General features: G+C 47.5%; 1 protein-coding gene across 11 annotated transcripts in view; it reads right to left on the bottom strand.

Annotated features, from left to right (window-relative positions):
* Window positions 1-27,830, bottom strand: part of SSBP2 (single stranded DNA binding protein 2) — a 1,952,970-nt gene that overhangs the window by 521,531 nt on the left and 1,403,609 nt on the right. For 5 of the 11 annotated variants that reach the window (XM_069627566.1, XM_069627562.1, XM_069627560.1 and 2 more), the window contains exon 6: window positions 17,861-17,953. The exons of 5 other annotated variants lie outside the window; for them this stretch is intronic. In XM_069627566.1, the coding sequence (XP_069483667.1) occupies window positions 17,861-17,953 (93 nt within the window). The remainder of the gene's footprint in view (window positions 1-17,860; window positions 17,954-27,830) is intronic. One more of the 11 variants, XM_069627561.1, reaches the window with a different exon arrangement.

A 27,830-nucleotide genomic window follows, 5' to 3' on the forward strand; every position in this document is an offset into this window, starting at 1 on the left:
CCTGCGCTTTGCCTCGACTGTCTATGACTCATCACGGTGTAGCACTCCAAAACAAGGGTACTGGGTACGGTGTGTACCACGGCATCTGGAGGGTATTGAGAGACAGGCATGGTATCAAGAGACCTTAATACTTCGGAGGAAACCCGGTAGATACTAACCAACCACTAGGTAGGCAGTGTCTACTCTGTTTAGATCCGGGGGAGGGTTTATAACTTCATTTTTACAGAGATATAGTAACAGGTAGTACCCTAAGAAAACTAACAATGGTCCAGACACATTTAAAATCTACAAAATATTTTAATAGGTATATGACATGGTTAAAACCGTATTAAATCTTATGGTCCACAACACGTAAATCACAATACTCAACATAAACATAGGAAATTGTTATTAGCAATCAATCCTTAGTAACACAGAATCAACAAGTGTACCCCTTGAACTTCCTATTGTGTACACTAAACTATTTTTGTCCTATGTAACATATTATATCTCAGTTTTCAATCCAGAGAGCTCTCTCAACATGTTTCTGTTCACATAAAATCAATAACGAACATTCATCAGGAGAATACAAGTATCACGAAAATCCTAGTACATCATGGTTCTTAGGCTCATTCTGAGCCGGAATCGTACCACCTGTAAATTTGGGAAATAAAAAACAAAGGGTAAGCTTCTAAGTTGGTAGTTAACCTTCTGCGTGATCTTTCTACTAAGCTGTGCACATTCCCGATCCAGCTTTCGCTGCCACAGGTACGAAGGCACCGGTTATTATTTATTACCTTTTTCACTGTGCTGCTTTTTATGACCTTTACTAGGGTACCACTTTATTAGTGATAATCTTAATATTATGGACACTCCGCTTTTGCAAACTCTAGTGATTAGTCCTTTCTGTCCACAGGTGTATGATATTGAGACACGGCTACCAACTCTCTGAAGATCGGAACTCAGTGAATTCCGCTACCGGTATCTTCTTAAGGTACTTATTACTGGTTTGATTATGCGTGTGTTACTTTTTGACCACCGTGAATTACACAATCTCCTTACACTCTAATAGCAAGCCCAGTTGTTCTGAGACGCGTTTTATGCGTTCTCCCTCTCTAGGACACACTGTCCCCAGCCATATACTTCCCTGCTTGTACAAGATTGAAAGGGACGGCCAGCTGAACGAGCTCTATATTACAGAGCTCTTACTTACCACCCATAACTAGCTCCAAGCACCTGCGGGTGAGTGACTTTGGATTAACAGCAGTAATGAAGCTATCTCCGTTTGTCATGTCCATTTGTTACACGTCATGGAGTACTAATTCTGCTTTTTTAAAAATCTAATATTTGCACTTTTCTTGTATTAAAGACTATGTAGGACCTATTCATCAACCTACCCCAACTAAACTTAAGAAGTTGAGAGCCCCCACGAGCACCAGTGAAGGTAACTAACCCTTTATGGCCCTCCAATTCATTATGTTAGAACTATCACAAAGTTAACAAGCAACTTAGAAGCTTACCCTTTGTTTTTTTATTTCCCAAATTTACAGGTGGTATGATTCTGGCTCAGAATGAGCCTAAGAACCGTGATGTACTAGGATTTTTGGTGATACTTGTATTCTCCTGATGAATGTTTGTTATTGATTGTTTGTGAACAGAAACATGTTTAGCCAGCTCTCTGGAATGAAAACTGAGATATATGTTAAATCAGACAAAAATAGAGTAGTGTACACAATAGGAAGTTCAAGGTGTACACTTGTTGATTTTGTGTTACTAAGCATTGATTGCTAATAACGATTTCCTATGTTTATGTTGAGTATTGTGATTTACGTGTCGTGGACCATAATACTTAATACGTTTTTAACCATGTCATATAACTATTAAAATATTTTGTAGATTTTAAATGTGTATGGACCATTGTTAGTTTTCCTAGGGTACTACCTGTTACTATAGCTCTGTCTCTGGTATAAATGATGGTATCAAGAGAGACACAGACTCAAAGATGTTAGTTTCAAAACCTTTATTTACTAAGGTTCCTGGATTGATGCAATGCCTAACTGGCCCTAACTCTAAAGGGATGCTTCCCTTAACTGCTGTTTCTAAGGGCCGTCGGTGTCTAAAATAATAATCTGTGTCTAAACCTATGCGTGCCCTCAATCTTTAGAAAAATGTGTTAGGAAGTCTTCGAAAAGGAAAAATAGTGGTTCAAAGAATACGAAATGTAAACCACAGCTGGTTTCAGATAGTCTTACCAATTGGTGTAGTTCTGCCAGTGCAAGATAGGTAAATTCAAAAGGGGAGCCCTTAGAACCTTCCACGAAGGGCTCTTGCAGCAAATCAACAAAGTTCACAATACCCTTGGGTCCCTTGAGGTTCCCTTCACCAAGCTCGGACACTTCCAGTTCCAAAAAAAAAAAAAAAACAGTTCTGGTCAGGCCTCTCAGGGTCAACTTCGCGTTTTTAACAAACAGTTCTCCTAGGCAGGATGTACCTTTCACTGTACAGTTCTTACATGGGGTACTATCAAAGACTTTCGAGAACACTCCTCTCAAGCGCGACCACTCTAACCTTTAAACCCCTCTCCTTCCTTTTTTCAATCTTTCACCTTCAGGTGCTTCCTGCAACCTTTCTGGCTCTCCTTTGTTTTCTTAGCTTTATCGTGCACACTTGCACCCATCTGTTACTTTCTTTCCAACCTTTCACTTTCTGGTGCTTCCTGCACCCCTTCTTGCTTTATGTTGTTTCCTTTATTTCACCGTTCACACTTGCCCCCTTTTTCACTGTGCACACTTGTACCTCTTTCCTGGCTTACCTTTATTTCACTGTACACCCTTCTCTTCACTGTGCACACTTGCACCTTCCGTTGGTTGCTTGTCCTTGTATCGTGCCTCACACACTTTCTTTATTGTGCACACTTGCACACTTCACATGCCTTTTCTCTGCTTTCCATTCCTTTAGCGAGCTAGCGCCTTTTCCTTCTTACTGTTTTTCCCCTTTCTGTTATTTCTGTCACTTTCTGTACTTCTTAAGCTTTCTCTCTCTCTTTCCGCTCCGCTTTGCAAACTGTGCCTTTCTCCCGCTCGGCTCCATCCAACGCACGGTCCCCAGTTTCACTCTCCCTGACTTTCATGAAACTCACCGGCAGCGTTGCATTGACAGGCGGACGCAGGGTTGAGGTCAGGGTCTCCCCACCTGCCCCTCAGGCACTCTTGGGGCTGGTACAGGTCCCAAGGAAAAAAAGCACTTTGCTGAACGTTGCCAGCAGGATGCAGGCTGTCTCACTCCGGCTCCTTGGAGGCACGTCTCCCTAGCCATGCTGCAGCCCCTCATCAACACCGGGCCAGCGTCTTGGCATGCCGCTCTCCTCCAGGGTTCAGCTGCTGCTGCTCTCTGCTCCTTGGCTTCTCTGGTCCGAATAACATCCCCAGCTCGTTCGCTGAATCTGGCAGAACGCCACCTTTTATAGTGTAGGAAATGGTCAAGTGGAGTCAGGCGTGCACAGTTGGGATAAAGTGCCTGATCTTGCCTGACTCTATTAGTGGGACAGCCTAGTGGTAGGTTGTAGTAGTAACAGGCCCTGTCTTGTTTCCCAATGTTTTTCCTATGGGTAATCCTCTTTGATCTTAGTTGTATCTTCCTCGTCTCTGTGTTTGTTGGAAATGGGGAGGGGGAGATTGGGTGTGATTGCAAATACCCCATGAAGGCTGAGGGGGAGTGGTTTGGGGTATTATTGGGAATGGGGGGAACACCATGTCTCACCCATGGGTAGTCTCCCAATCCCTTTGTGACCCTCCACTCAGGTGTCCACTCAAAGGAATCCAAAAACGATGACCTTCCCTGGCCACCTGAATGGAAGAACCTGAGGTAGTAGGTGGGAGAATACCATCAGGTTTCTCACAGTATGCATGGGTAACCATTCAACCTGTGGTGTGAACTCCTGCTTAGGTGCTGGAGAGGCAACTCCCTGAGAGCCTTCTGACTGGGAAGGGCATGCTTCATTACATGGCGCCATTTTGTCCAGCGGTGCTGCAATTTTGTCCTGACTTGTCAAGTGCGGGAACTGTGTCCAGTGAAGTGCTTGCATGTGCTTATACCTGTTTGCTGTGTTTTACCGTGCGTAGGTTTGGCCCCTTTCTACACTTCACGTGTGGATCGGGTAGGCTTGCCACCTTCAGCCAAAGACCTGGTAGTGCTCCTGCAAACAGGCGACCCCTCGGGCTGAAGCCCAGTCACAGAGCAATGCCCCTCTGGAGATTTCCTGGTACGAGAGCCCTTGGGCCCCTCAGTTGTTGGGTCCAGGAGGATCCCTCGGTCTTCTGACCGGTAGCTCTGAGAGCCTCAGGACCTGGGCTGGCAACGGGATCTGTGCGATCCCATTTGCTCTGAGTCTACCCAGGGAAGGAATTAACCTTGCAGGGTGCTTTCGAGAAGAGCATATTTACTTTGGGCCTATTGCGCACATACTCCTTAAGGTGTTAGGGTGGAGACCTTGATAAGAGCTCCCTCCACCTCACTAGCCAGTTCTTGAGTGACCAAGGTGTGAGCGTGTTGCACGCCAAACAGCCTTGCGAGCCGTGAGCCTCACTGAGACACTGGAGGCACAGCGCGTGTGGGTCCTATGCCGGGAATGATCCGTCACAGGAAGAGCACCTACTAAAACCTGTCTGGGCTATCATGCGCTGCAGAGTGCGATGCACCGGATGCCGGTGTAAGTAAAGTAATGGAAATGAATTCGAAAACAAAATAATGGGACACTGGATCCCAGGGGAAGGTGGAGTGTGTGTAATTAGGAGGGAAAATGCCTCAACCACAAGCGCAGCTGAATCAGGTCTGCCACTGTGGAAAAGAGGACTGAGGTGGGGCGCCTGAGGGCAGAGTCATGCTCCTGGGACCACTCTTCTGCACGCAGCTAAATTTAAAGGTGAAAGGCTTTTTTGGGTGAAAAAGGTTCCGTTTCTGTCCCTAGTGATGGACACCCATGTAATATGGAAGAAAGGGGACGGGACGTAGGAGTGGTTAGTAGAGGACAGCGCTTCTATTCAGTGAAGTCATTCAGGTGAACTGGAGAAATGAGATAAAAGACTTCCTTGCACCTCTTCTCTCAAGTGCCCATACAGGTAGCGAGTCATAATAAAAGCACTAACGCCACTGATGGTCAGGATTTAGGCACTCCAGGCAGAGATGATAGGAATCCACCGTCACATAATGGCTGCCCCAAGATGCACACAATGCAAACTCTTCATGCACCGGCATAGGTGGAGGTAAAAGGCTAACGGTGGTAAAAGGGCAGGAAGAAAAGAAATTAGACAGGACTAGCAAAGGGTGGGAAAAACCCCAGCTGGTGTTACTGCTTGTCCAATCCCAACCGTTCTAATATAATAAGTGAAGGGTGAGGAACAGGAAGGCGGGGTTCAGGCTGCACATGTGCCAGCCCTCACGTAAAAATAAAACAAGCATTGGCAATGCCACCAGATTTGACTTATGTGTGGGCATGGGCAAAGCATTTGCCAGGCACGGCCATTGTGGTATTAACTGGCCATTGATGGGAGCAGATGCAAAATGGTGCGAGTCCTGGGCATATCATGAATAGCTGTGCCTGGCAAATACCTAATACTTATAACAGACGCCAAATCTGTTGCCTTTTCCAATCCTTGCTTTTAACAGGACTTCATTAAAGGGCACCACTGTACTTATAAATTTAAAGGCTTACGGCAGACCTGGTGAAGACATTTTTTATTACACCAGCAGCTCCAATTAATTAACTCTCATAAGACTGCTTTGAAAAAAACACTAGCAGGCACTTTGAGCACAAAATTAAAGTTACTCAATGTAGTGACTAGAGTACTCATAGTCCTTAGTCCCCTTTCCTCCATCCTTGTGGGCGTCCCCCAACATGCCGACAGTACCAGAACCTTTGGCAGCGAAAAAATTAGATTCCCTTTAAATTTAGAATAGCTTGTGGGGGAGCAGCCCCGGGCGTGGGAAGGCCCCCCCCCCCCCGAGATCCTGCTGTTGTTACGCTCACCTGGACCCCACAGGGGTGTCGATCGGACCCGGACATCTGCGGCCTCCTTCAACGTGATGCGTAGTGCAGAGATAACTGTCTGGACTGGCCCGCCTAGTCTTGCCTGCTGGACCCGAAGAAGTATTTTCCTGCAAGTGGAGACAGGGATTAACCACCTGTGGGTTTTAGTGATGGCCTCCCAACTGTTCTCGTTCTCCCCCACTAATCACCTCCGATATCCCCTTAGTAACCTCACCTTATGTTCGTAAAAGATGACCTCTCCATCCTGCGTGTCTTGCAGGGGTGCGTGGATACCAGTTACTTCACTGGTTTGAAGGCGTTGGGAGAGTTCCGGTAAGTATTGAGTCTGAAGTCCCTGGCGGGATTGGTAAGTATCAAGTTCAAAGAGTTCAATGTGCCCGATGTTCACTCTTGTCCCTTTCCTTCCTTAAATTGCAACTGAGTTCGTGAGAAGAAGGTCTCGTAGCTGCTGCTGGCGTTCAGGTAAGAGTCTGTTTTACCCAACGCTGTCCGGTAACTATTGCATGCGTTAACGTGTTGTTTTTCCCCCTCTTTACAGATGCGGCATATGAAAATGTGGAGAGTTATGGAATAATATCGCCGGTGGTAAGTCTATGGTGGTAAGAGGTTGTATTTGTTGATTCCCTTGGCTCACCTTGTTTTTTTCTTGTGTCCCCTAGGTGCCGGATTACAGCGAAGAAATGATGGAGACAGTGCCAGATCGAAAGATGCTGTGAGAACTGGTGAGTATGGCGCCGTGCCGGAGCTGGCGAAGCGACACGTGCAGGACTGATGTACTTTCCAGGTCCGGAGATGAAATGGTTCCGGAATTAGGTGAGGAATTTGAAATAAGTTTGTTTTCTAACCTTGTCCTTTTCTTCTTCTATATTCTAGGAGCTCCGGATTCGAGGCGGGCATGGCAGAAGACTGGATGCTGGCTGCAGGCACGCGGGCGTGGCAGAAGACTGGAAGCTGGCTGCAGGCACGGTGAGCGTCACGCTGCTGGATGCAGAATAACGCGAAGCATGTGCTGCTGTTCGGGTGTGGTTTAAATAGTCTCCAAAGTAGTTCCAGGTAAGAAGTTCCCTAGAGCCACGCCCGAGTAAAAAATAGTCCCTGTAACAAAATATTCCCATCCAGGCCTCATGTAGGCTTGGACTCTTTTGCAGCATGGTCTGCATCAGGTAAGTAAAGTCTATGAGCCTGGCGCCTATGGCGCCAGGACTGATTTCTATGATGAGCCTGGCGCCTAAGGCGCCAGGACTGAACCCAGACAGCCCCTAGCCGGAGCTGCTGAGGTTTAAACAAATGTCTGGATGCCTGCTCCCGGAGCTGAGGGCCTTGGTCCTGATGCCTGGGGGTAGGCATCATGACAGCTGTCTGAAGCCTCACCTCAGTCCCCTTTTTACAGATGGGATGCCAAATAAGTGGCTATGCAGGATATTTTAAACCCTGGCATACAAGCGGGGGAAAGAGGGTAGGATGTATGGAGGAAAGGGGAATAAGGACTTTGAGTACTCTAATCACTACAGTGAGTAACTTTAATTACTCCTACGTCCTGTCCCCTTTACTGCATCCTTGTGGGTGATTCCACCGAACAAGATCCTTGGGTGGAGCTATGACAACCTCACACTTAAGAAGCGAAAAGGTTCTGCAGAACCGCCTCATGAACTCTGCAACACGCCTGGAGCTGGTATCCAGGGAATAGTGCTTACAGAACGCAGACGGAGAAGCCAAGTAGCAGCCCTGCTGATGACATCCCAAGAGGCATGTCTCTAAAAGGCAACAGCTGTAACCTTTGCTGTGGAAACCGCCTTACTCCTGGCCATGTAAGCCTCCGAAATGGCCTGGACCATCCAACAGGGAATAGAAGCTTTGGAAGCCTGGGTCCCGGGAGACAAGCCCCCAAAGATGGGGAACAACGCCTCAGACTTCTGGAAAGATTTTGAGGGATTGAACTTGAGCACTCGTTAGGTCTTTAGTTCCAAGGAATGCAAAGCCCTTTCAGCCTCCGACTGCAGGTTCAGGAAGAACACCAGCAGGCAGATTTCCTGATTCAAATGGAATGGAGACCACCTTGGGCAAGAGGTTTGGATGAGTGCGCAAGATGACTGTGTCAGTGTTAAAACTGGTGAAGGGCTCACACAACAGAGCCTGCAGCTCACCTACTCTGCGTGCAGGAAGTGAGCACCACCAACAGCATTGTCTTAAGTATCACCAGTTTGATGTCCACCGAGGCCATCGGCTCGAAGGGCTTACCCTTTTAAAGCAGCAAGCACCATGTTGAGGTCCCAGACCGGGTGCGGCCTATGAACCAGATGAAAAAACCTGGACAACCCCTTGAGGTGAGCATTAAGCACTGGGTTGGCCGCTGAACAAATGTGCTCTGGGGAATTTTTGTACGCCCCAATGGCCCCCAAATAGGTGCAGCACCTGAACGCCAGAATGGGCCTGATGTGCAGAAAATTTATTTATTTTATTTTATTTTTATTTGTTTATTTGTAGAGCGCCGAACTGCTCGCAAGCATCGAGGCGCTTTCATGGAGACGTAGACAAATAGTGGGGACAAACAGTATACAGGACGATTCATTACATATAGGGGTTGTCCATCAGAGGTCGTAAAGCTATATCTCGAATTACTTAAAAAGCAAGGTTTTAAGTTTTTTACGGAAGGAGAATAGATTTGATTCCAGTCTAAGGCTAGTAGGAAGTTTGTTCCAGAGTGCTGCTGCACGAGTGGGGAAAGCTCTTCCTAGACCTAGTTCTTTTTTGAATTTAGGAGTTGTTATCAATCCCTTGGCTTCAGATCTTAATGTTCTGGTAGGGTTGTAGGGTGTAAGTTTGGTCTTAAGGTAGGCAGGTGCTTTTCCATAGAGGCATTTATGGGTTAGGCACAAGGACTTGAATTGTACACGGTCTTCCATTTTTAACCAATGTAGGTCGCGTCTGGCTACGCTGATGTGATCTCTCCTTGATTTTAGTTTGATGACTCTTATCGCCTGATTTTGAATCAGTTGGTACTTATGTAAGCTTTGCTTGCTGGCACCAGCAAGGAGCGCATTGCCATAGTCCAATCGTGAAAGAATGGTAGCTCTAGCAATGGTGGCGCAATTTTTTTCATTGAGAAGGGGTCTCATTGTTTTGAGAAGACGAATGTAGTAATTACAGTTTTTGCTGACATGCCTGGCTTGAGCATCTGCATTGAGATTGGCTTCCAGCGTCATGCCAAGTGTTTTCACTTTACCGACTACTTCAGTGCAGGCCTGGGTAAATGCCCAGAACATCATCCAGAGAGCAGCCCCTTGTCATGCCCCTTGTCATGAGCCCAGTGGCAGAACCTGGTCCACTTGCTCTTGTACTGAGAATGTGTAGACGGCCTCCTGTATGATGTCTCAGTTGTCTCAGTGGTGCAGTCTCAGCTGGTCAGGAACTAGGCTGCGAGGGCCAGCCTGGCTGGGTCCGGATGCTCAACTGCCCCGCCCTGCTGCAGATCGGGAGGTGGACAGGCCCCTTGGAGCACAACTGCAACAGATCCCAGAACCAAGCCCTCAACAGCCAGTGGAGGGGGGCGGGGGGAGAATCAGGATGAAGCCCATCAAGGCTTTGAATTTGAGGATGGTCTGCTGGAGCAATGGAGGAGGAGGAAACGCACAGCACCTGCAACCGTTTAATCAGAGCCGGAACACGTCCCCCCAGAGACCCCTAACCCTGTCCTGCCCAAGAAGCAAACCAGGGGCACTTGGAATTCAAAGGAGATGAGAATAAGTTCAGATCCGGAAGCCCCCATCTCTGGAACAGGGGCAATAAACAGCTGATGTGTAACTCCCTTTCGTAGGTGTTACACCCCAGGCAGGTGAGCTGATCCGCTTCCGCATTGTTGTCCCCCGGGAGATGTACCGAGGAGATTCATATCCCCTCCGACAGGGCCCATTCCCAAATTGACACTGCTTCCATGCACAGGAGGAGCCGAACGGGTGCCACCCTGTTTCTTCAAATAAAACATTGGCGTGGAACCCAGTCCCTGATGACTGGTAGAAAGGCCCTGAGCGCCAGGCCAACCACCCAGAGTTCGAGCAGGTTGATATGCAGGAGGGCCTGCATCCTGGACCATGCGCTATGAATCGAGTAGCCCTCCAGGGTAGTCCGCCAGCCCGAGAGTGAGGACTCCGGCAGGGTGAAGGGGGCTCCCACTACCACATTGCAGTCCAACAGCCACCAGTTAAGATCTGGACGGAGGGACAGAGGGATAGGGACTCTGTCCGATTACGACCCCATTTCCTAGTCCAAGTTGGCCACCAGGTGGAGTTGGAGTCATCTCATTTCGAGGCGGGTGTGCCATACTGTGAGCATGTCAGGACATCAGGACCAAAAGGTGCTAGAACCACCTTGCTGAGGTGGTCGAAATTGGCCAGAAATGTCCATATCGCCTTGCATAGGGACTGGAGCCTTCGGACGTTGGGAAATACCTGCTGCACGGCTGTGTCCCAGCGCACCGCAAGGAACACCAGGTCCTGGATGGGAATCAACTGACTTCCTCTGGTTGAGGGAGACGCTCAGCTGGTGAAGAATGTCTGCCAGTCGTTGGCAGAAGTGCACAGCCCCATCAAACGAGCTGGCCCTCACCAACCAGTTGTTCAGACAGGGGTACAAGTGATGGCCCTCCAGGCAGAGGAGGCCAGCCACCGCATTCATGGGTTTTGTGAACACAGGAGGGGCTCAATTTGAGGCCAAATGGCAGCACAATTTCCAGTGCTGCTGGTAGATGGGGACATGAAGGTACGCATCCTTGAGGTCTGAGGAACACATCCAGTCCCTTGCGCACAGTGACACGGCTATGTGTGCTGGGATGATCATCTTGAAGTGTTTGAACGATGTTCTGGTTGTTCTCGGGTAATGCAAAAATCCTGGAGAAGAAGCTGCAGCCCCTGTCTGACTGGGGAACCGGATCCACCGCATGCATGTCCAAAAGAGAGGGGATCTCCAGCAACAGTGTGACCCAATCTGAAGCAGGGGAGGAGAAGGTAGAGGAAAAGGAAGAGGAAGACTGGCGCCTGTGGAGACTATTAAAAGAATCCAATGACTCTTGAAACAACACTTCCAGCTGACTGTGAAGAGAGAGAGTGGGCACCCTGCAGGTGAGCTGTGTTCCTGGACAAGGAGGGGGAACGGAAAAATCCCTGCGATGTCCTCTGCTGATTTCTGCTGTGGTCGATGGGGGACCTGTCTGGTCGCCGCGCACTGTGGTCTCTGAACCCCTTGAAGCTGCTGAAGGAGTGGGTTTTGAAGTCAGACCTGCCCTGGGTCTGAGGGAAGGATTTTTGCCCTGGTTTGGTCAAGCTGGCCAAGGACTTAGTGGTCTGCGTAAAGGGCGTCTTTTTCGTCAGCTCATCATCCGCGGATGAATGAAAAAGGTTTGTCTCCTCAAAAGGAAGGTCTAGAATCCTCTCCTCTACATCCGAGGAGAATTCTGTGGCATTCATCCATGCTAACCGCCTCATCTCGGTCCACAGGCACAGACCTCTGCTGGCTGTGTCGATGTAAACGATCAAGGACTCCATGAGGTCCTGCGCAACTGTGCATGCCTGCGCCAGACCAGCTTTGAAGGAGGCCTGGCTCTCCAGAGGCAGGTCAGGCAGGAACTCCCCGATCTCTCACCACAGCTTCTGGTTCTCCGTGGCTAGGAGGGTATCAGCATTGGCCTGTCGCAAGTGCAGTTTGGCGTTAAAATAACATTTGCCAAAAGACTCAAGGGCCTTGTTCTCCTTGCAGAGACAACTGGAGGAGGCATCTGCCGTGGATGATGGCTTGGAATACAAGGAGGCTGCTGCCACGACTGAATAGTGTGGTTGAGGGTAGGAGGCCAGGAGGACTGGCTCCCCATCCAAAAGCCTAAAATGGCTGTACAATTTCTTGTTCATCTGGGCATTGGCCCGGGACTTCTCTCAGACCTTTCTAGCCACTGACATCTTTCTGGCGGGGAATGTCTGAGCGGTTCGTGGCACAATGGGCCAGAACCACTGCCAACACCCCTGACTCCTACGGGGCCTGCTCTAGGTGGACGACCCCCAAATTGGTGTGCCTTGTGTATGTAGAGAATTGAGGGGGTGAGCAATATAATTAGGCCTGGCTACTAGCTTGCAACTTGAAATCTGTAGCCCAGGTTTAGATGTAGGACACTAACCAGCAGTTGTATGACAATGGTAGCCTTGCCCCAGCTTGGGTACTTAACTCCCATTAGCCTCCTAAGAGATTGTACAACTGCTGAAGAATCGAGGAGACAAATAGGAAACCACTGATGTACACATACCACAGCATAGCAGAGGATACAGATCAGAAGTTAATAGGAATGTGCATGTACCGAACATAAACGGAGATTTCAAAAGGCAATCTTTTTTTAAAGTAATATTGCCATGCCATGAGTATGCCAAGAAACGAATTGTACTGTGAAATATACCACTGGTTACTATTATTATATATGAAGCAACACTAAAGCCATTGAGTGTTCTGTGGTCATGTTTTTATTTTATTTAAATTTTTTACAAGAAAAACTACTTTTAGGGGCGGATAGTGAAATATTAGGGAGTGGCAATTTTGACACGTCAACCACTATGACATTGAATGAGTTGCCCAGGTTCACACAACTTGGGCCAAGTCTGCATATGTGGCACTTAACTTCATACTTTCCCAATTGATAGCCAACAGGAAAGTGCAATGATTTGTCAATGTTTGATTTTCACAAACTTAAAATAATAATCTGTTTTGTAGACTGTGTTTGTAAAATCTGCACATCAAATGATAAACATGACAAGATTTTTGAAAAACAGTGTAGAAACATGTCATGCGAAAGGAGGATTGCAGCTTTATTGTTTCCATCGTAAATGGAAGCACTAGAAGTATCAATGCTATGTAATGTGAAACCAAAAGATCTCATCGGGGTTGTACACTGCATCTTAAAGATTTAAATACACTCAATGAAAAACATTTTGATAGGTTTACCTGCTGGTAGCCATGGTTTGAAACAGGTATACATTGTTATTCATCAAGTGAAGAAAACCCCTTGAAATTATAGAAAAAAGAAACAGGTGCGTCAAATAAGCAGACCTTAATATAAGCTTGCTAAAGGCCTGTGGCATTTGGTTGCCTCTCCCTTGTCTTTCCACTCAAATGGCCTACACGAAAATAAAGAGCGGGGAATGAGCTAAACAATGCCACCAGAACCCGAGAAGGCAAACCCTTCCACTAAATTAAGTGCATTAAAATAAAACGATCTGTCCAGGAACTCGGTATCATCCAGTGGCAAAGCCGAATATGAGCCTTGACCGACTCCTCCGTCTCCAAATCAGCTCCTTAGTCACCTTTTTTTCACCAATGCATTATGGTCATTGGTGGTTGGTACCCAGCATTTAAAAACCTCGTATGGAGGCACCAAGCTCTAGGCATGCACCATACCAATGTAGTATGGAATACATTAATCGTATTTCTGGTGCTTGCGTCTGCTTAGATTCACATGCTATGCATAGGCCGACATCTAGTGGAAGCTGCAGAGTATTACAGTATTTTTCGAAACTCGAAAATGGATATCAAAAAGGGCCGTGCCAGTTATACTATCCCTATTTCTGGTGCAGGTGTGTTGTTTTAGTGGCATGTTACTGTCAAAGTAGGTTTATCAAGCACAGAGAGAGAAACGACTTAGTCTTCTTTGCTGGGATTTGGAACCGTGACCTGGCATATGAACACAGATCTCTGAAACAAGTGCTTAAAACACCAAGCTATCTTCAGAACCATCGTGGCACTCAACATGTAAATTAGTTATTGCACATGATCAATACATACATGAAAATGTGACGTAAGTTGAGCTATGGTGCGAACACCAACTGTATGAGCTACCTGTATGAAGACCTGTGTAACTTAACTGAAAGCCTCTGTAGTAAACTACACAATATCATAGTTTTATTTAAAAAGAACAAGTTACTTTCTTACCTGGTAACGTTCTTTCGATGGGATGCTCCGACGACGTATTCCATATCTATGACAGGTAATGTCCGCAGCATAGATATGGAATACGTCGGAGGACCCAATCCCCTCGAAGTAACTGTACTGACTTATTTATAACAGGCATCCAGGCGAGGGGGCCCGCCCAAGATTTACAATGTGTCCAACTATCAGCCCAGTGCACTGTATTCCAGTTCACCAGCAGCTTCCTACTCCATACTTATCTCCTCCCCTGTATTTAATTTGACCAGTAGGTTCCAGGTGAATCCACTGCAGACGCAGGTGCTACCATAATATGTCAAACGCAGCCCGAGGTTCCACGGTAGAGTCACCCAAATGCCTCAAATGGCATATTAAACTCACTGCCCCCAAAAAACATCTACCTAGCTCTCTGGCCACTCCGCGAACCCGTCCTCCTTTCGGCTCGCCATTCAAGGTCTTCCCAATCACACTACTTCATGACATTTCGGAGACAGTGCACACAGCAAGAGCAGTTCCCATCCTTTATTCCTCCCCTCGACCTCAGCAATCTATTAGGCTGAGGGCCTCGGGAAGGGACAAGGGGTTAAACTGATTAAATCAACCATGGCTCTCCTACATTAATTTACTCTCCGAATCAGGAGTTGCAAGGGTCGCACTAGGGGTAGCAGCTACTTATCCTAGCTATCTCCAAACGAGACCATTGCACTTTTGACCTTCCAACCCAAACAATTGTGTCATCCAACTTAAAGCTCTGATCAAAGAATGTAAAATATGCTTTGGTTATGGTGGCCTTTACGAAACAAAAAGTGAATTAAAAACAAATACAGGCATATTAAGGTTGTTTGCATGGGAACCATTCAAAGAATCCTTGTTTGACCATCAGAAGAATCTTCTAAAGATAAGAGCACCACATTAAGGACCATGCTAACTTCACTTTTAAAAATGAAACGACAGTCCAGCAACTTTGAAGAAGCTTTGTAAAATGTAATACAACACTCCAATCCAACCCAAGGAATTGGTCCACAATTGAACATGAGCCATTTAAAAAGTATATGTACAAGGCAGCCTAGTCCAAGGTTTCTGATGCTAGTCACAGACATTAAGAATCAAATGTATCATTCCCATCCTTCTAAACCCATTTGAACCAGATTATCAGATTAGCTATGTAAGAGCGCATTGTGGTCTAAACATGTACGAGATCTGAAGCTGCAAAACGCGATCGCCTTGCTCGCAACCGTGCATCCTGAAGTCTGGCTGCACTTATTTGAGCCATTCTAAATCGGAAACATTGAAATGGAATCCTAAAATATTTAGTATAGCGTGTGTTGCTTTTACGTCCAACAGATGGTGCTGTTTTTCAGAAAAAGCATGTTTTTACCTGTCACAGGTGTGACATCTATGTATAGAAGGTATATAAAAACACGCGCCTATTCGAATGCAACGTTGTGTCAAAATTTCAAAGCAATCGGTGAAGAACATTCAGAGATTTAAGATTTTGAACAAACAAACATTTACATTTTAATTTATATAGATAGATAAGGACATCCATCTAACAATTACAAGTACCTATACATATCGCACAGTCACTAAGGAGCTAAAATCTGCCCTATTTGTTAGTACCCATGGAGATGCAAGCAGTTCTCACATGTGGCTCCTTAGGGTCAGTCTGGCTCTTTAGGGTCAGCAGCATGTATAAGGGAACCATCAATCAGAGTACAGGGTGAGCAGAACAACAGTCCTTATGGTCTTTCCCCCTCACAACACAGACAAATGACTGAAAGATATCACCTAGCGAGTGGACTGCTATCAATTTCGGCAGTTTACCACCCAGTGGCCTTTGCTCTCCAAGCTTGCTCGACATCATTTCTGCAATGATAGTACCGGGCCATTAATGCACCATCCGCCATTGCACTCCAACACACTAACAAAGAGTCCTAGGAATAGCTTGCCTTATTGTTGGGTGCCCTGTGGCACTGCGAGTAGAGGTGCAGGAATGTCCTCAACTGGAATTCCCAGGAGGAAAAATGGTAGCCTAGAGCCCATGGCACTGGCATCACTTTTCATCACAATCCCAGACATTTGCTCCATTATGTGCACCACACTCATGTGTGTCGTGCACTCCAGCCACACCCACAAATACACTGCCACGGCAACCTTAACCAATAGAGGTTGACCAGATTGGCTGGTCCTGCCTCAAGTACACACTCCGGCCACATGTATGCCTTTTAGGAGTAGCTCTGCCACCTCAACTCACCAACAATTTATCAGCCCGAACCATTGCTTCTCAACACATGACGTGCACAGACTGTGCATGATGGGGATAAGCACATACGTATATTGACAGCTCTCCCCGTGCACACATTTCCTACCTAAACCCAGTTTAAATTCTCACTCCAATGATTAGTGACAGGAGCACATTTTTGCAACCTGCTACTGGTACAGTCTCAGATACACGTCCCTTAACTGAAAGATCCTGTTCCTTCCAAATATCTGTAATTCAGTCTCAACTGGACCCAACACACACTTTGTACAATACCTCATGTTTGATTTGCTAGAGTAAAAATCCACTGTAAAGCACCCATTTGCTCTTTGGAGAAGATCCAGGTTTTATATGAAATAACAGAAATTAAATGAGAAATCATTCCCCATCAATCTGGTAGTGTGTGGTTATCACAACATCAACCAGATATTGTGTGATAGTAATACTAGTCAGGTTTTTGCAGTAAGCACGCCATTAGCCAGATATGTCTTGATGAATACCTAATTAATCAGTTATTGTAGCAGTCTTGATACTACAATGGTTTAGTCTGTGTTAAATCCCCAAGTGAGCGTCAATAATGGGACAGCCCCAATCGAGGATCTCTGGGAAGATAAGGGTTAGTGGGCAGGAGCATAATGGGGGGGAAGGGCAATCCTGATACAGAATGGTCATTCCTCTGTAATGGGGGACATAGAAAACTACCCATCACTCTGCTTTTCTAAAACCAATGCATACTATTGCAAGATAATCTGCCACTGGGAAATCTGCAATTCTTACAGATTCTTAGTAGTTTCTATGGGTGGTTGGAATAGAAGGGGGCGGGAAAAGCCCCTGGAGGACCTAGACCAAGGAACCCCTTGGTATTGTAGTGCTGGTGGGGGAAGAAAATGTGTGCCCTAAGACAAGGGGCTTTCCACCAGTTTTGGCGACCTCCCTGACAACTAGGGTGGTAGTGCCATGGAAGTACAGATTTAACTAGTAATCTTGAATTGCGGTACCACGTTGATGGCTTAGTGGGGATTGATGGCTCTACAGTGGTGGATTGCATTGTGACGTGGTGCTCCTCTAGGCGGAAAATGCAGGTTTGGCATGCTGCATTACCATGGTAATAACACTGAGGTGATAATAGGAGGTCCCAGACTGGCAACACCATAGCAGACCAGTAACGCGAGAGTTGAGTGCAGGTGCTTAGCCATAAAACCAAAGGAAAGGTGGAGGCGACGGCCGCCGGGATTAAAGTGAGGCATCCAGCAAGTCACACGAAGATACAATGGTTTCCCCAAAGGATGATGAAGATGGCCGAGCTGCTGGGATGCATAATTGCTGGCACTTCCAGGGATTAGGCATTCATGAATACGACTAGCTGTGCCCTCTGCAGCATTCTAAGAGGTGCTAAATTGAAAGAATTCGGCAGCATGTCATGTTAATACACAAGCTGAGGAATATATTGGGCACCAAGCATCTGCAAAACTAAGTGAGTGTCCTTATTCATCATTAATACATTCTAACCCACTCCCAAAAAAGTATGAAGATATAAAATAATGATTAAAACAGTTCTTCTTGTTAATGAACGATTGTGAAAATGCAAAGGTGCCGATATCATGCTAGATCTTTGCGCTTACGAGGCTTACACGCTGCTCCTGACTCGCGTCAGCGGTCTGGTAGGAGGTGTGGCATCTGTCATCACAGCACCACAAGCCGTCACGGCATAGGCGCTATAGAAATGAAATAAATAAATACATAGATTTAGAATTCACTGGAAAACCTGGCTCATCCACTTCCATCCTTATTTATAAGCTGTGGACCCTATAGATCTAGCTGTGCATTTGTACTGAATTTCCAAAATGGGCGCAGGACGGATTAACTGAAGAAACGTTTATTTTTGTTCAACTAGAGACATAGATCTTAAGTATCTGGTTTTCAACATAGCAGATACATTTTACTATGAGCCCTAAAACAACCATGATACAATATTTCCGTGTTATGGTTTGGAAATGCCGGTACCAAACGCATAGACACCTGCTTGTAATACAATTTTCATGACCGTCACTGGATTCAAACTCTAAAGCTTACAAGGCGGCAGCTCACTTCTGTTAATAAGCAACATTGGACCTCATTGCCGGTGCGGAAACAAGGGTGCCGTTAAGCTCATCGGGGTCCTTGTTTCCGGATCGGAAAATTACTTGTTTGCCTGCCGGAGTCACTGTGCCGACAGGTCGGACTCTGCTGGGCGCAGCGGTCACAGTAGGCAAAGCCGTCACGGAAACACTGGCACAGTTAGCAACGGTGCCCATGTTTCCGTGTCCCCACTCCTCTGTGACTCTAAGGTAATGGGGATTTACGAATTTACTGGCGCCTGACTTCTTTGCCGTCGTACCTGTAATGCGCCATTGGCACCAGGAAGTCAGGCGCCAGTACATGGTTATGGGTTCGGCGGCAACCCGCTGGTAGCACCGGCAGGGTTGCCGCCAGACCCGTAATGAGGCTGTTATTGTGCTCTGCTCATTTTGACAATAGTTCTGCAGGGTTCACTAAAAACACATCAATTTACACTGCAACTGTGCAGTATCCGTTCTTAAATTGCAGTTACAGCAATAGGAAAACACAGCAAAAAACAGCAAAGACATGTACTGTACCACTATAAATTTGCATTAACAAAAGGAGGGGTCCACACTAGTTTATTTCCGACACCATTTATACCTGCTGCACCTCTGGGATGGGAACCATGCATACACTTTTCAGTGACCAGTCATTGGTTAGTAGGAACTAATTCTAAAAATAATGCCAAAACAGATGTTACTGCTGTACCAGTTGAGAAAAGATGAGCTGGGTCATTGTAGATATTGGCTGAGTATTTAGAAGAGGGTCTTTTGAAAAAAAATTAAAATCAATACGGAGTTCCCGTAATAGAAAATTGTCACCATTTCCAGCAACCGGAAATGAGCAACTAACATGAGCCTGCTGCAGTTAATGGATACACCCTTACACAAAGACTATTGTAAGTGCATTGATTTGTATCCAAATTACTTTTTGGACAGGCTGCATTTAAGTTGGAACTAGAAAATTAATCTGGTTTGTGGAAAAGCATGTTTAGCTTCTGGTGATCCAGAAATGGAAACCACCACCTCAGGACCACGACTTTACAATCAAGCAAAGGAAGACATTGTTCTTTTTATGCAATTATACTGTTTGTATCCCCATATAAGATGGTTCATTCCTTAATTCAGAACCTACAACTTGCGTAACTGTCAAAGATGCTTAACTAGTTTTGCGTCATAACTCAAATATTTCATATACGCAATTCCCAGTGGCAAAATGTACTTCTCCTGGGTGAAGAAAGAACATTGAGAAAAATGCGAATTGTGAAATATAAAGCAAATAACTGAGCGACGGAGAGTGACAGTCCTGTTCCTGTCTAAAAGACTGTCAGATTGCGAGCTGAGTCTTTCTACCACCTCTATACTAGTGGGTGGACCCACAGTATAAGAATTGGCTTCCACTGCGGAGTCACAGAGTGACAGTCCTGCAGTCCTGCTAGGGCTGCCTCTCCCTGCTCTGTTCCTTCTTTCCCCCGCTGGCTCCTGTCGAACCATCAGACCTTGGAGCCCGCACTTGAAAAGATGGAGGCGGGACGCACACTTCAGAGCCCGACGACTCGGGACCCTACAAAAACTCGATGCAGCTTGGTGCCCCTGGCAGCTGCGGCAGAACGCCAGGTTGCACTAACTAAAGAGCGCACAGGGCAGATGGAAGGAAAGAGATTCCATCTAACGAATTCTCATCGGCCGCAACAGAGGGACCGACGGCGAAGGAAGGTAAGGCGAACGTAGCCATGCCTAACTTGAATGTATCTGGGTCTTTGCCCATTAATCAGCCTGTTTGTTTACGGACCTGCAACTAAGTACCAATCCCCAAGTGTCAGATAGTACATGTGAGGGGATTCTGCCTGACAGGGCCGAACTGTGTGGAACCATCTGACTCAACGGGACCCTGATCAACTTGCCCCTTGTACAATTGTCGCTCGATGTGGTACACGATTTGCCAAATGCTGGGGAGGATAAAGAACCTATAGAATGGCAGAAGGGAGGTGGAGACAGCTATGAGATTGCACACTCGCCCTCAAAAAAACTGGAAAACCAAATAAAGTCAGCGAACGAGATGGGAATAGTTTCTTACCTCTAACTCCATTTCTCCAGCATTGGTATCTTTCATGGATTCACATGCTTAGAATATTCCCCGTCGTCAGACTGGGACCCCTCGGTACACATATATAGCCTTTTCCAATAGGAAAACTTCCGACACTTTTGTGTCCCATCTACATCCTTTTAGGACCAGCCTACGCATGCTCCGTAGGCCGTCCCCGTATAAGAGGCCGCCCCCGCGGTTCCCCTTCAGATTTCGGCCCCTCCAAAGTAGGAAGGGTTAAATTTATCAATCAAATACATTACATTCCGGGGAGGTTGGCGGGCGCATGTGAATCCATGAAAGATACCAATGCTGGAGAAATGGAGTTACAGGTAAGAAACTATTCCCTTCTCCAGCATTGGATCTTTCATGGATTCACATGCTTAGAATAGATTGTATAGCAGTAACACTTGAGACGGCGGTGAGAATGTAATGTAATATACCCTCAACATACTACACAATGCATATGTACAGTAGGAACAAGTTACCTCATATAACCTTACCCACATAAAATAAACTGTCATTAAAAAGGTAGACAACAGATTCTCCACAGCGTGGAGCTTACCTTACTGAAACAGATGGCGCAGGAAGCTCTTCCCATCTGCACCTCGTCCGCATGCTGCCTGGCAAGGCAGTAGTGGCGGGTAAACGTGTGGGGCACTGACCATGCCGCAGCTTGGCATATGTCCGTCAACGGAATTCCTGCCCATAAAGCTGTTGAGGAGGACATCGATCTTGTAGAATGGGCTCTAGGATGTCCTTGCAGTGGCCTTCCGGCCTTAGAGTGACAAAATGCAATCGTTGATGAGACCCATCGAGCCAATCCTTGTTTAGAGATTGCTTTTCCTCTCGTCGACGGACCATATGCGACGAACAGTTGTCTAGTAGACCTGAATTCCTGTGTACAATGTAGGTAAAATTTCAGAGCCCTCTTAACGTCCAGGGTATGAAGAGCTTTTTCTGCTGCCGATGATGGTGTGGCGAAGAAAGTAGGGAGAACAATGGACGAGTGTTTGTGATACACTGTCGGAACTTTTGGGACGAACATAGGATTAGTTGCCAGGACTACTTTGTCCTTAAAGAATCTTAGGTATGGCGGGTCTACGACCAGCGCTTGCAATTCCGAGATTCTTCTAGCTGATGTGATAGCAATCAAGAATGCCAACTTCCACGAAATGAATTTTATGTCGGACGTGGCCATAGGCTCAAAAGGCGGTTTCATTAAGCCTGACAACACTGTGTTGAGACTCCAAGTCGGGGGGAAACGTTTTTCCGGGGGAAAAGCTCGAAATAAACCCCTCATGAAGTGTTTTACAAGTCTGTCGCTAAATAGAGGAGACGACTGCCTTTTCCTTGTGAACCTCGAGATGGCCGCCAGGTGCACCTTTATCGATGTGAAGGATAATCCCCTCTCCGCCAAGAGGAGCAGGTAAGGTAGAACTTGTTCCGGCGTCACCGACAACGGTTGTAGGCCCTGTTGTCCCCTACACCATTCACAGAACCTCTGCCACTTATAGGAGTAGGATTTGTTTGTAGAAGGGGCTCTAGCCGCCTGCAGAATTTTCTGACAATCCTCCGAAACGTCTAAAGAACCGAACTCGGAAAAGTCAGGAGCCAGGCTGTAAGGTTGAGACTGTCCGGGTCGTGATGCCACACCGTGCCTTTGTCCCGGGATGGTAGGTTCAGGACTTTCGGAAACCCTATGGGATGTTCCAGCGACAGGTGAAGCAGGTCGGAGAACCACGGTTGCCTTGGCCAGTATGGTGTCACTAGAATTACCCGGCAATTGTATCTGCGTATCCACTGTATTGTCCTCCGTATGAGGGGGAACGGGGGAAAAGCATAGAGGAACATGTCCGTCCATGGGAAGGAGAATGCCTCCCCCCTGGAGCCCTCCTGAGGCCATCTGCTTGTGAATTGCTCGCATTTCTTGTTGTCTTTGGTCGCGAAGGCGTCCAGAGGGGGGTGACCCCATTTCTCGAACACTTTCATCAGGTGAACTGTGTCCATTTCCCACTCGTGTATCTGGGCCATGCTTCTGCTGAGGGAGTCTGCTTGGGAGGTTCCTCACTCCTGGAAGGTGATGAGCCACGATGGAAATTTCGTGCTTTAATGCCCAATGCCATGTTTTCTGGGCTTCTATGGAAAGAGTTCTTGATCGCGTCCCTCCTTGTTTCCTCAGATAAAACATGGCCGTTGTATTGTCGGTCAGTATTCGTACTCGCGAGCCCTTGATGTGTGGTAGGAATGCCTTCAAGGCACATCGTATTGCTCTGAGCTCTAACACGTTTATGTGTAGGAGTGACTCCGTTGGAGACCAGCGACCTTGCGTTTGGAGAGCACCCATGTGAGCTCCCCATCCGGTTAGGGACGCTTCCGTGACTATGGTTCGCTGAAACTCGGCTCCTGTAGGGGTACGCCGTTGTTCAGATTGTGGAAACTCTGCCACCACTGAAGGGTCCGAAGCAGCTTGTCGTCGTCGATGGTTATCTTGTCTGACCACGATCCTTGAGCCTGCGTCCATCGGTCCGTGAGGAATTCCTGGACTGGCCTCATGAATAGGCGACAGTTTTCCACCAGATGGATGCAGGATGCCATGGCCCCAAGGACCAAAACGTATTTTCTCACTGAGATCTTGGTGTTTCGCCGTAGTCTGCATGCTTGTTGATTGAGTCTTGAGGTTCTGTCGAGAGAAGGTTTCACTAGCCCTAACTGGGTCTCGAACTGTGCCCCAAGGAATACCAGCGATCTTGATGGCTGCAGAGAGGATTTTTCGAAGTTTATGGCGAATCCCAGCTGTTGTAGAAGCTGCATGGTGGCTTGTAAACTTGTGTTGGTCGACGCTGGGGAGGATCCCCTTACCAGCCAGTCGTCGAGGTATGGGTATACATGGTGGCCTTGCTTCCTTAGCCAGGCCGCTACTGGAGCCAAGCATTTCGTGAACGTTCTGGGGGAGGTCTTGAGCCCAAAAGGAAGAACCGTGAATTGGTAGTGAGTCCGCCCTATTACAAATCTTAGGACTTTCCTGTGTTTCCGACACATTGGAATATGGAAATACGCGTCCTGTAAATCCAGGGACGCTAGAAAATCCCCCTCTTGAACGGCGCGGATCACTTCCTGCAGAGTGAGCATCTTGAATTTTAGGCTCTTTAAAGACTTGTTGAGATCGCGTAAGTCTAAAATGGGACGCCATTTGCCGTTCGGCTTTTTTACGACGAAATATCTTGAGTAGACTCCTTGACCTCTCTGTGATGTTGGAACTAATTCTATCACACCCTTTGCTAACATGAGTGTTACCTCTTGTTGCAGTATCTTCAGATGGGAATGAGCGGTGAACGCAGGTGGAATTTGCGGAGGGCTGTGTTTGAATTGTAGAGAGTGTCCGTTTCTTATAGTATCCAGCACCCATTGATCCGTCGTTATTCGTTCCCATTCGTCGACATATGCTGAAACTCTTCCCCCCAGAACGGTGTGTTGTATGTCACTGCTGATCTTTATTTTGCTTGTCTCTCGACGACGACGGATATGATGGTTTTTTCCTGGAAGTCTGGAAGTTCCGGCGACGGTTTGCCGTTTGGGAGGCACGTCTGTATCCCTGGGAGGGGTAAGCTGATCTGCCAAAGGATCTGTCTCCAGATGCAGAGAATCTTGAGTTACCTGAAGCCCCTCTAAAGGGACGAAAAGACTTGTAGGTTCTGCAACTCTGGAGGGCACCCAATGAACGTGCCGTGTCCGAGTCCTCTTTCATTCCCTTTAGGGCTTCGTCCACCTTCTCACCGAAAAGAAGGTCTCCCTCAAAGGGCATATCTAAAACTTTGTATTGTACTTCTGGCCTGAAGTAGGTACACTTAAGCCATGACTGTCGACGTAATACGACCCCATTATTGACTTGCTTGAAGCCTGACTCAGCGAGGTCCACCGCAATGTTTATTGCGTGATTTGAGGCTTCCTCACCTTCTCAGACGAGTAACATCGCTGCCTTCCTATGCTCTTCTGGAAGATGATCGAGCAACGGAGCTAGCCTGTGCCACATCTCCCTATCGTATCTGGCAACAATTGCCAGAGAGTTTGCGGCCTTTACTGTGGTCGCTCCCACGGATAGCACTTTTTTGCCAAAGGCATCTTGGTGTCTCGCTTCGTTCTCAGGAGGAGTCGTGCACTTGTGCTGGGCCTTCGCCTTCCTCGCCGCTGCCGCCGACACCACCGTGTCTGGCGTTGGTTGGGAGGATAAACACTTGGGGGTAGACTCTGGAGCCTTAAACTTTTTTTCCAGGCGTCCTTTCAGTGCCAGCTCTGAAAACGGGTGACGCATTGTCTGCAACCCCTCCTTCCATACATGGTCTAGTATTGGTATCGAGAACACAGACCTCCTTCTCTTACCCATGTGGTCGAACAAAAAACAGTCCTTTTTCTGTTCTTCCTGGGACAAACCAAATTCTTTGCATGCCTTCTCCATCATAGAATGGAATGATGCAATGTCGTCCGGAGGGGACGGGTGAGCAAGGCTTCTAGGGGTTTCCAACTCCACCTCTGGCTCCCAGGTTGGATCCCTGGAGGGGGATGATGAGATATCCGACATGGCTCCCCTGTCAGACTCCGAATCTGGCAGCTCACCTTCCTCTTGTGCCAGTGCTGAGATTGGCGTGCGTAGGTGCGTCGGTTGACGGGACGGGCCCGGCTCGTCGACGGGTGACTGTGGCAGGTTTGCCTGAGGTAGTCTCTGGTCCAACAACTGTAACAACGACTGAAGCGTGGACAGAATTTCCAACGACAAAACAGATTGAGGATTGAGAAGAGGGGCAGATACCGGTATAACGGATCCCCTCGTCGACGACTTGTCAGCCACTCGTAGCCCTAGGTCTGCTGGGCCAGCTATTCTCTCATTCTCGTCCTCCGAGGACAGCAATACAGCCTGTTCTTGTAGTAAAGTATCCGGGGGGATCGGATCAAAAACTTCAGGCCTCCAGGCCTCCTGTAGAACCCCCGTCGACGAGGCCATCGTCGACGTCGTTGTCGGTGGGACGGTGGATGCCACCTGCGTAAGTGGCAGGGTGGAGGCCGATGACTGGGCCGCCGTCGACGACGGTGACTTAGCAGATGGTTTTGGCGGTCCCGCCTTTTCCACACTTGGCTTGCTTTGACTCGACTCTCGACTCGTGGTCGATCTATGATGATCGCCCGAGGAGGATTTCCTTTCCTTTTCATGCTTTTTTGATGAAGATGATTTCTTTGACGAGGAGTCTCTAGTTGAGTGACTTCCAGACGACTCTTTTTCCGTCGGTCGAGATTTCTTTGCCGGCGGTTCCGACGAGGTAGCGCGGCGTGATGTTTTCGCCGATTGTGTGGAGCCTACCTCCGAAGGGGGGTGTGCCCCCTCTCCATCATTCAGCCATGCCACTAGTCGTCGACTGCGGTCTTTGAGGGTTTTTTGAGAAAACCCTTTGCATATGTGGCAGTTATCCGCCGAATGATGAGGGTGGAGGCAATATATACAATCCATATGTCCGTCCCCCTCGTAAACTTTTTTCAAGCCGCACGTCGCGCATGGGCGGAACAGCGCTTTTCCTGATACGGAGGACATTTTCTGTACTCAAATTTCAGTAATGCAACCTTGTACAAAATAGTAAGACAACGCGAGGAGATCCCACTACTTTGGAGACGGTTGAAATCTGAAGGGGAACCGCGGGGCGGGCCTCTTATACGGGGACGGCCTACGGAGCATGTGTAGGCGGGTCCTAAAAGGACGTAGATAGGACACAAAAGTGTCAGAAGTTTTCCTATTGGAAAAGGCTATATATGTGTACCGAGGGGTCCCAGTCTGACGACGGGGAATATTCTAAGCATGTGAATCCATGAAAGATCCAATGCTGGAGAAGCTAGTCGACACTCCCTCACCTGTTGCCATCAAGCTAACGCACCAGTAACTGTACCCAGGGCGTCCCCTCACCGGACACGGGAGGGATCGAGTGGAGAAGGTGGCGATGTCGAAAACACAGCCCCGGGGTTGACACCTTGCAGCGGTGCGCCAGCGATCTCTTCAATCAAAGTGAAGACGCTGATCCACGTATCTTCTCCCCGAGGAGACAAGGAACCATCTGCAAAAACGTACGTGCCCCCACTTTTTCCTCCGGGCTGTAAAGATCTAACAAAGGAAGCGACTGCGAACGTAAAGGAAATCCTGAATTCACCAGTAAATTACACGACAAACCCAAGGGTTGGGGTGAATTTATCAGCCTAGTACATGGGACAGCAGATCAGCATGGAGGAGTCCTTAACGCCCCCCTTGCATGCAACGCCCCGGTTACACCACCCCCAAACCACATCACGCCAAAGTAACCGCAGAGTCACAAAAGGTCAACTTTTTGAAACCAACAAGGCAAAAAAAGGCAGCTGAAAGCTCCTAGAAAGGGGGGGCAGGCAAATAGGTTTAAGAAACCCAAAGGTTCCAAAGTGAGGAACCTGGACTTACCCACAGATAAACTCTTACAACTCTCGGCTCCTGTGCAGCAAAAACCAAAACTTAACCCAGAAAGGAACAAAGTCTTCCGGAAAATAAAACCAAAAGGTCACTTGTTTTCGGAAAGCTTGACAACTTATTTTCTGAAACAAAAAACACAAGTTGTTGAGTTACCAACGGATACACCCCACGAGCTGTCGGATGCCGAACTGTTGGAGGGATTTAACAGGGGTCTGGAGGAGGAACCTACTCCCAGCACAGACAGTGCGAAAGGGGGAACAACGGTGGACTCTCCACAACAGTCTCCCCGGACAGAATCCAAACAAAGGAACGGAACGAAAAACTTTTGGATTCATTCAACCATTCCCAGACCAGCAGACAAGTAAAGAGTCAGGTCAGAGGCACTTCTGTAGAGCAATTAAAGCCTTCTGTAACAGTCACTCTGCCTTGCACTCAAGAGTCAGGAACGGGCAAGAGAATGGAGTTAACCGACAGACTGGGACTGGCATGGGAGAAAAGGGCTGCAGTGAGCCCTATACCCACGGGGGCACTGGAAAGTCACTGTTACCAGAGGGGGTTGCCCCGTTGGTAAAGAAAGAAGAACAATACTAAATGTTGACACACTACAAGATGCGTTGAAAAAAAACCCACAGCCTCCGAGTGTAACACTAACAACGAACGCTAGAAAGGGGGGAGACAATGTACCAAAGGAAAACCACCAACAGGCACACCAAATAGAGAACAGTACAAGTGGATCTTTTCAGGAACCCATTAGATGGAGTCTCCCCTTGCGTTCACCAGCCTCGACTAATGAGCTACATCCATCAGAAGACTCCTTTCTGTCGAGACCAATGGATCATTGCACCCCAAGGAGGTCAATCGGAGCCTCAAGCCGACAAGCCCAATGGATAGACTTGGGGAAACGTTATCACCACACTCAAATATTCCAA

This window comes from Ambystoma mexicanum, chromosome 6p (genome assembly GCF_040938575.1).
Source record: "Ambystoma mexicanum isolate Mex_15411 chromosome 6p, UKY_AmexF1_1, whole genome shotgun sequence".
In the NCBI taxonomy this organism is placed as follows: Eukaryota; Metazoa; Chordata; class Amphibia; order Caudata; family Ambystomatidae; genus Ambystoma; species Ambystoma mexicanum.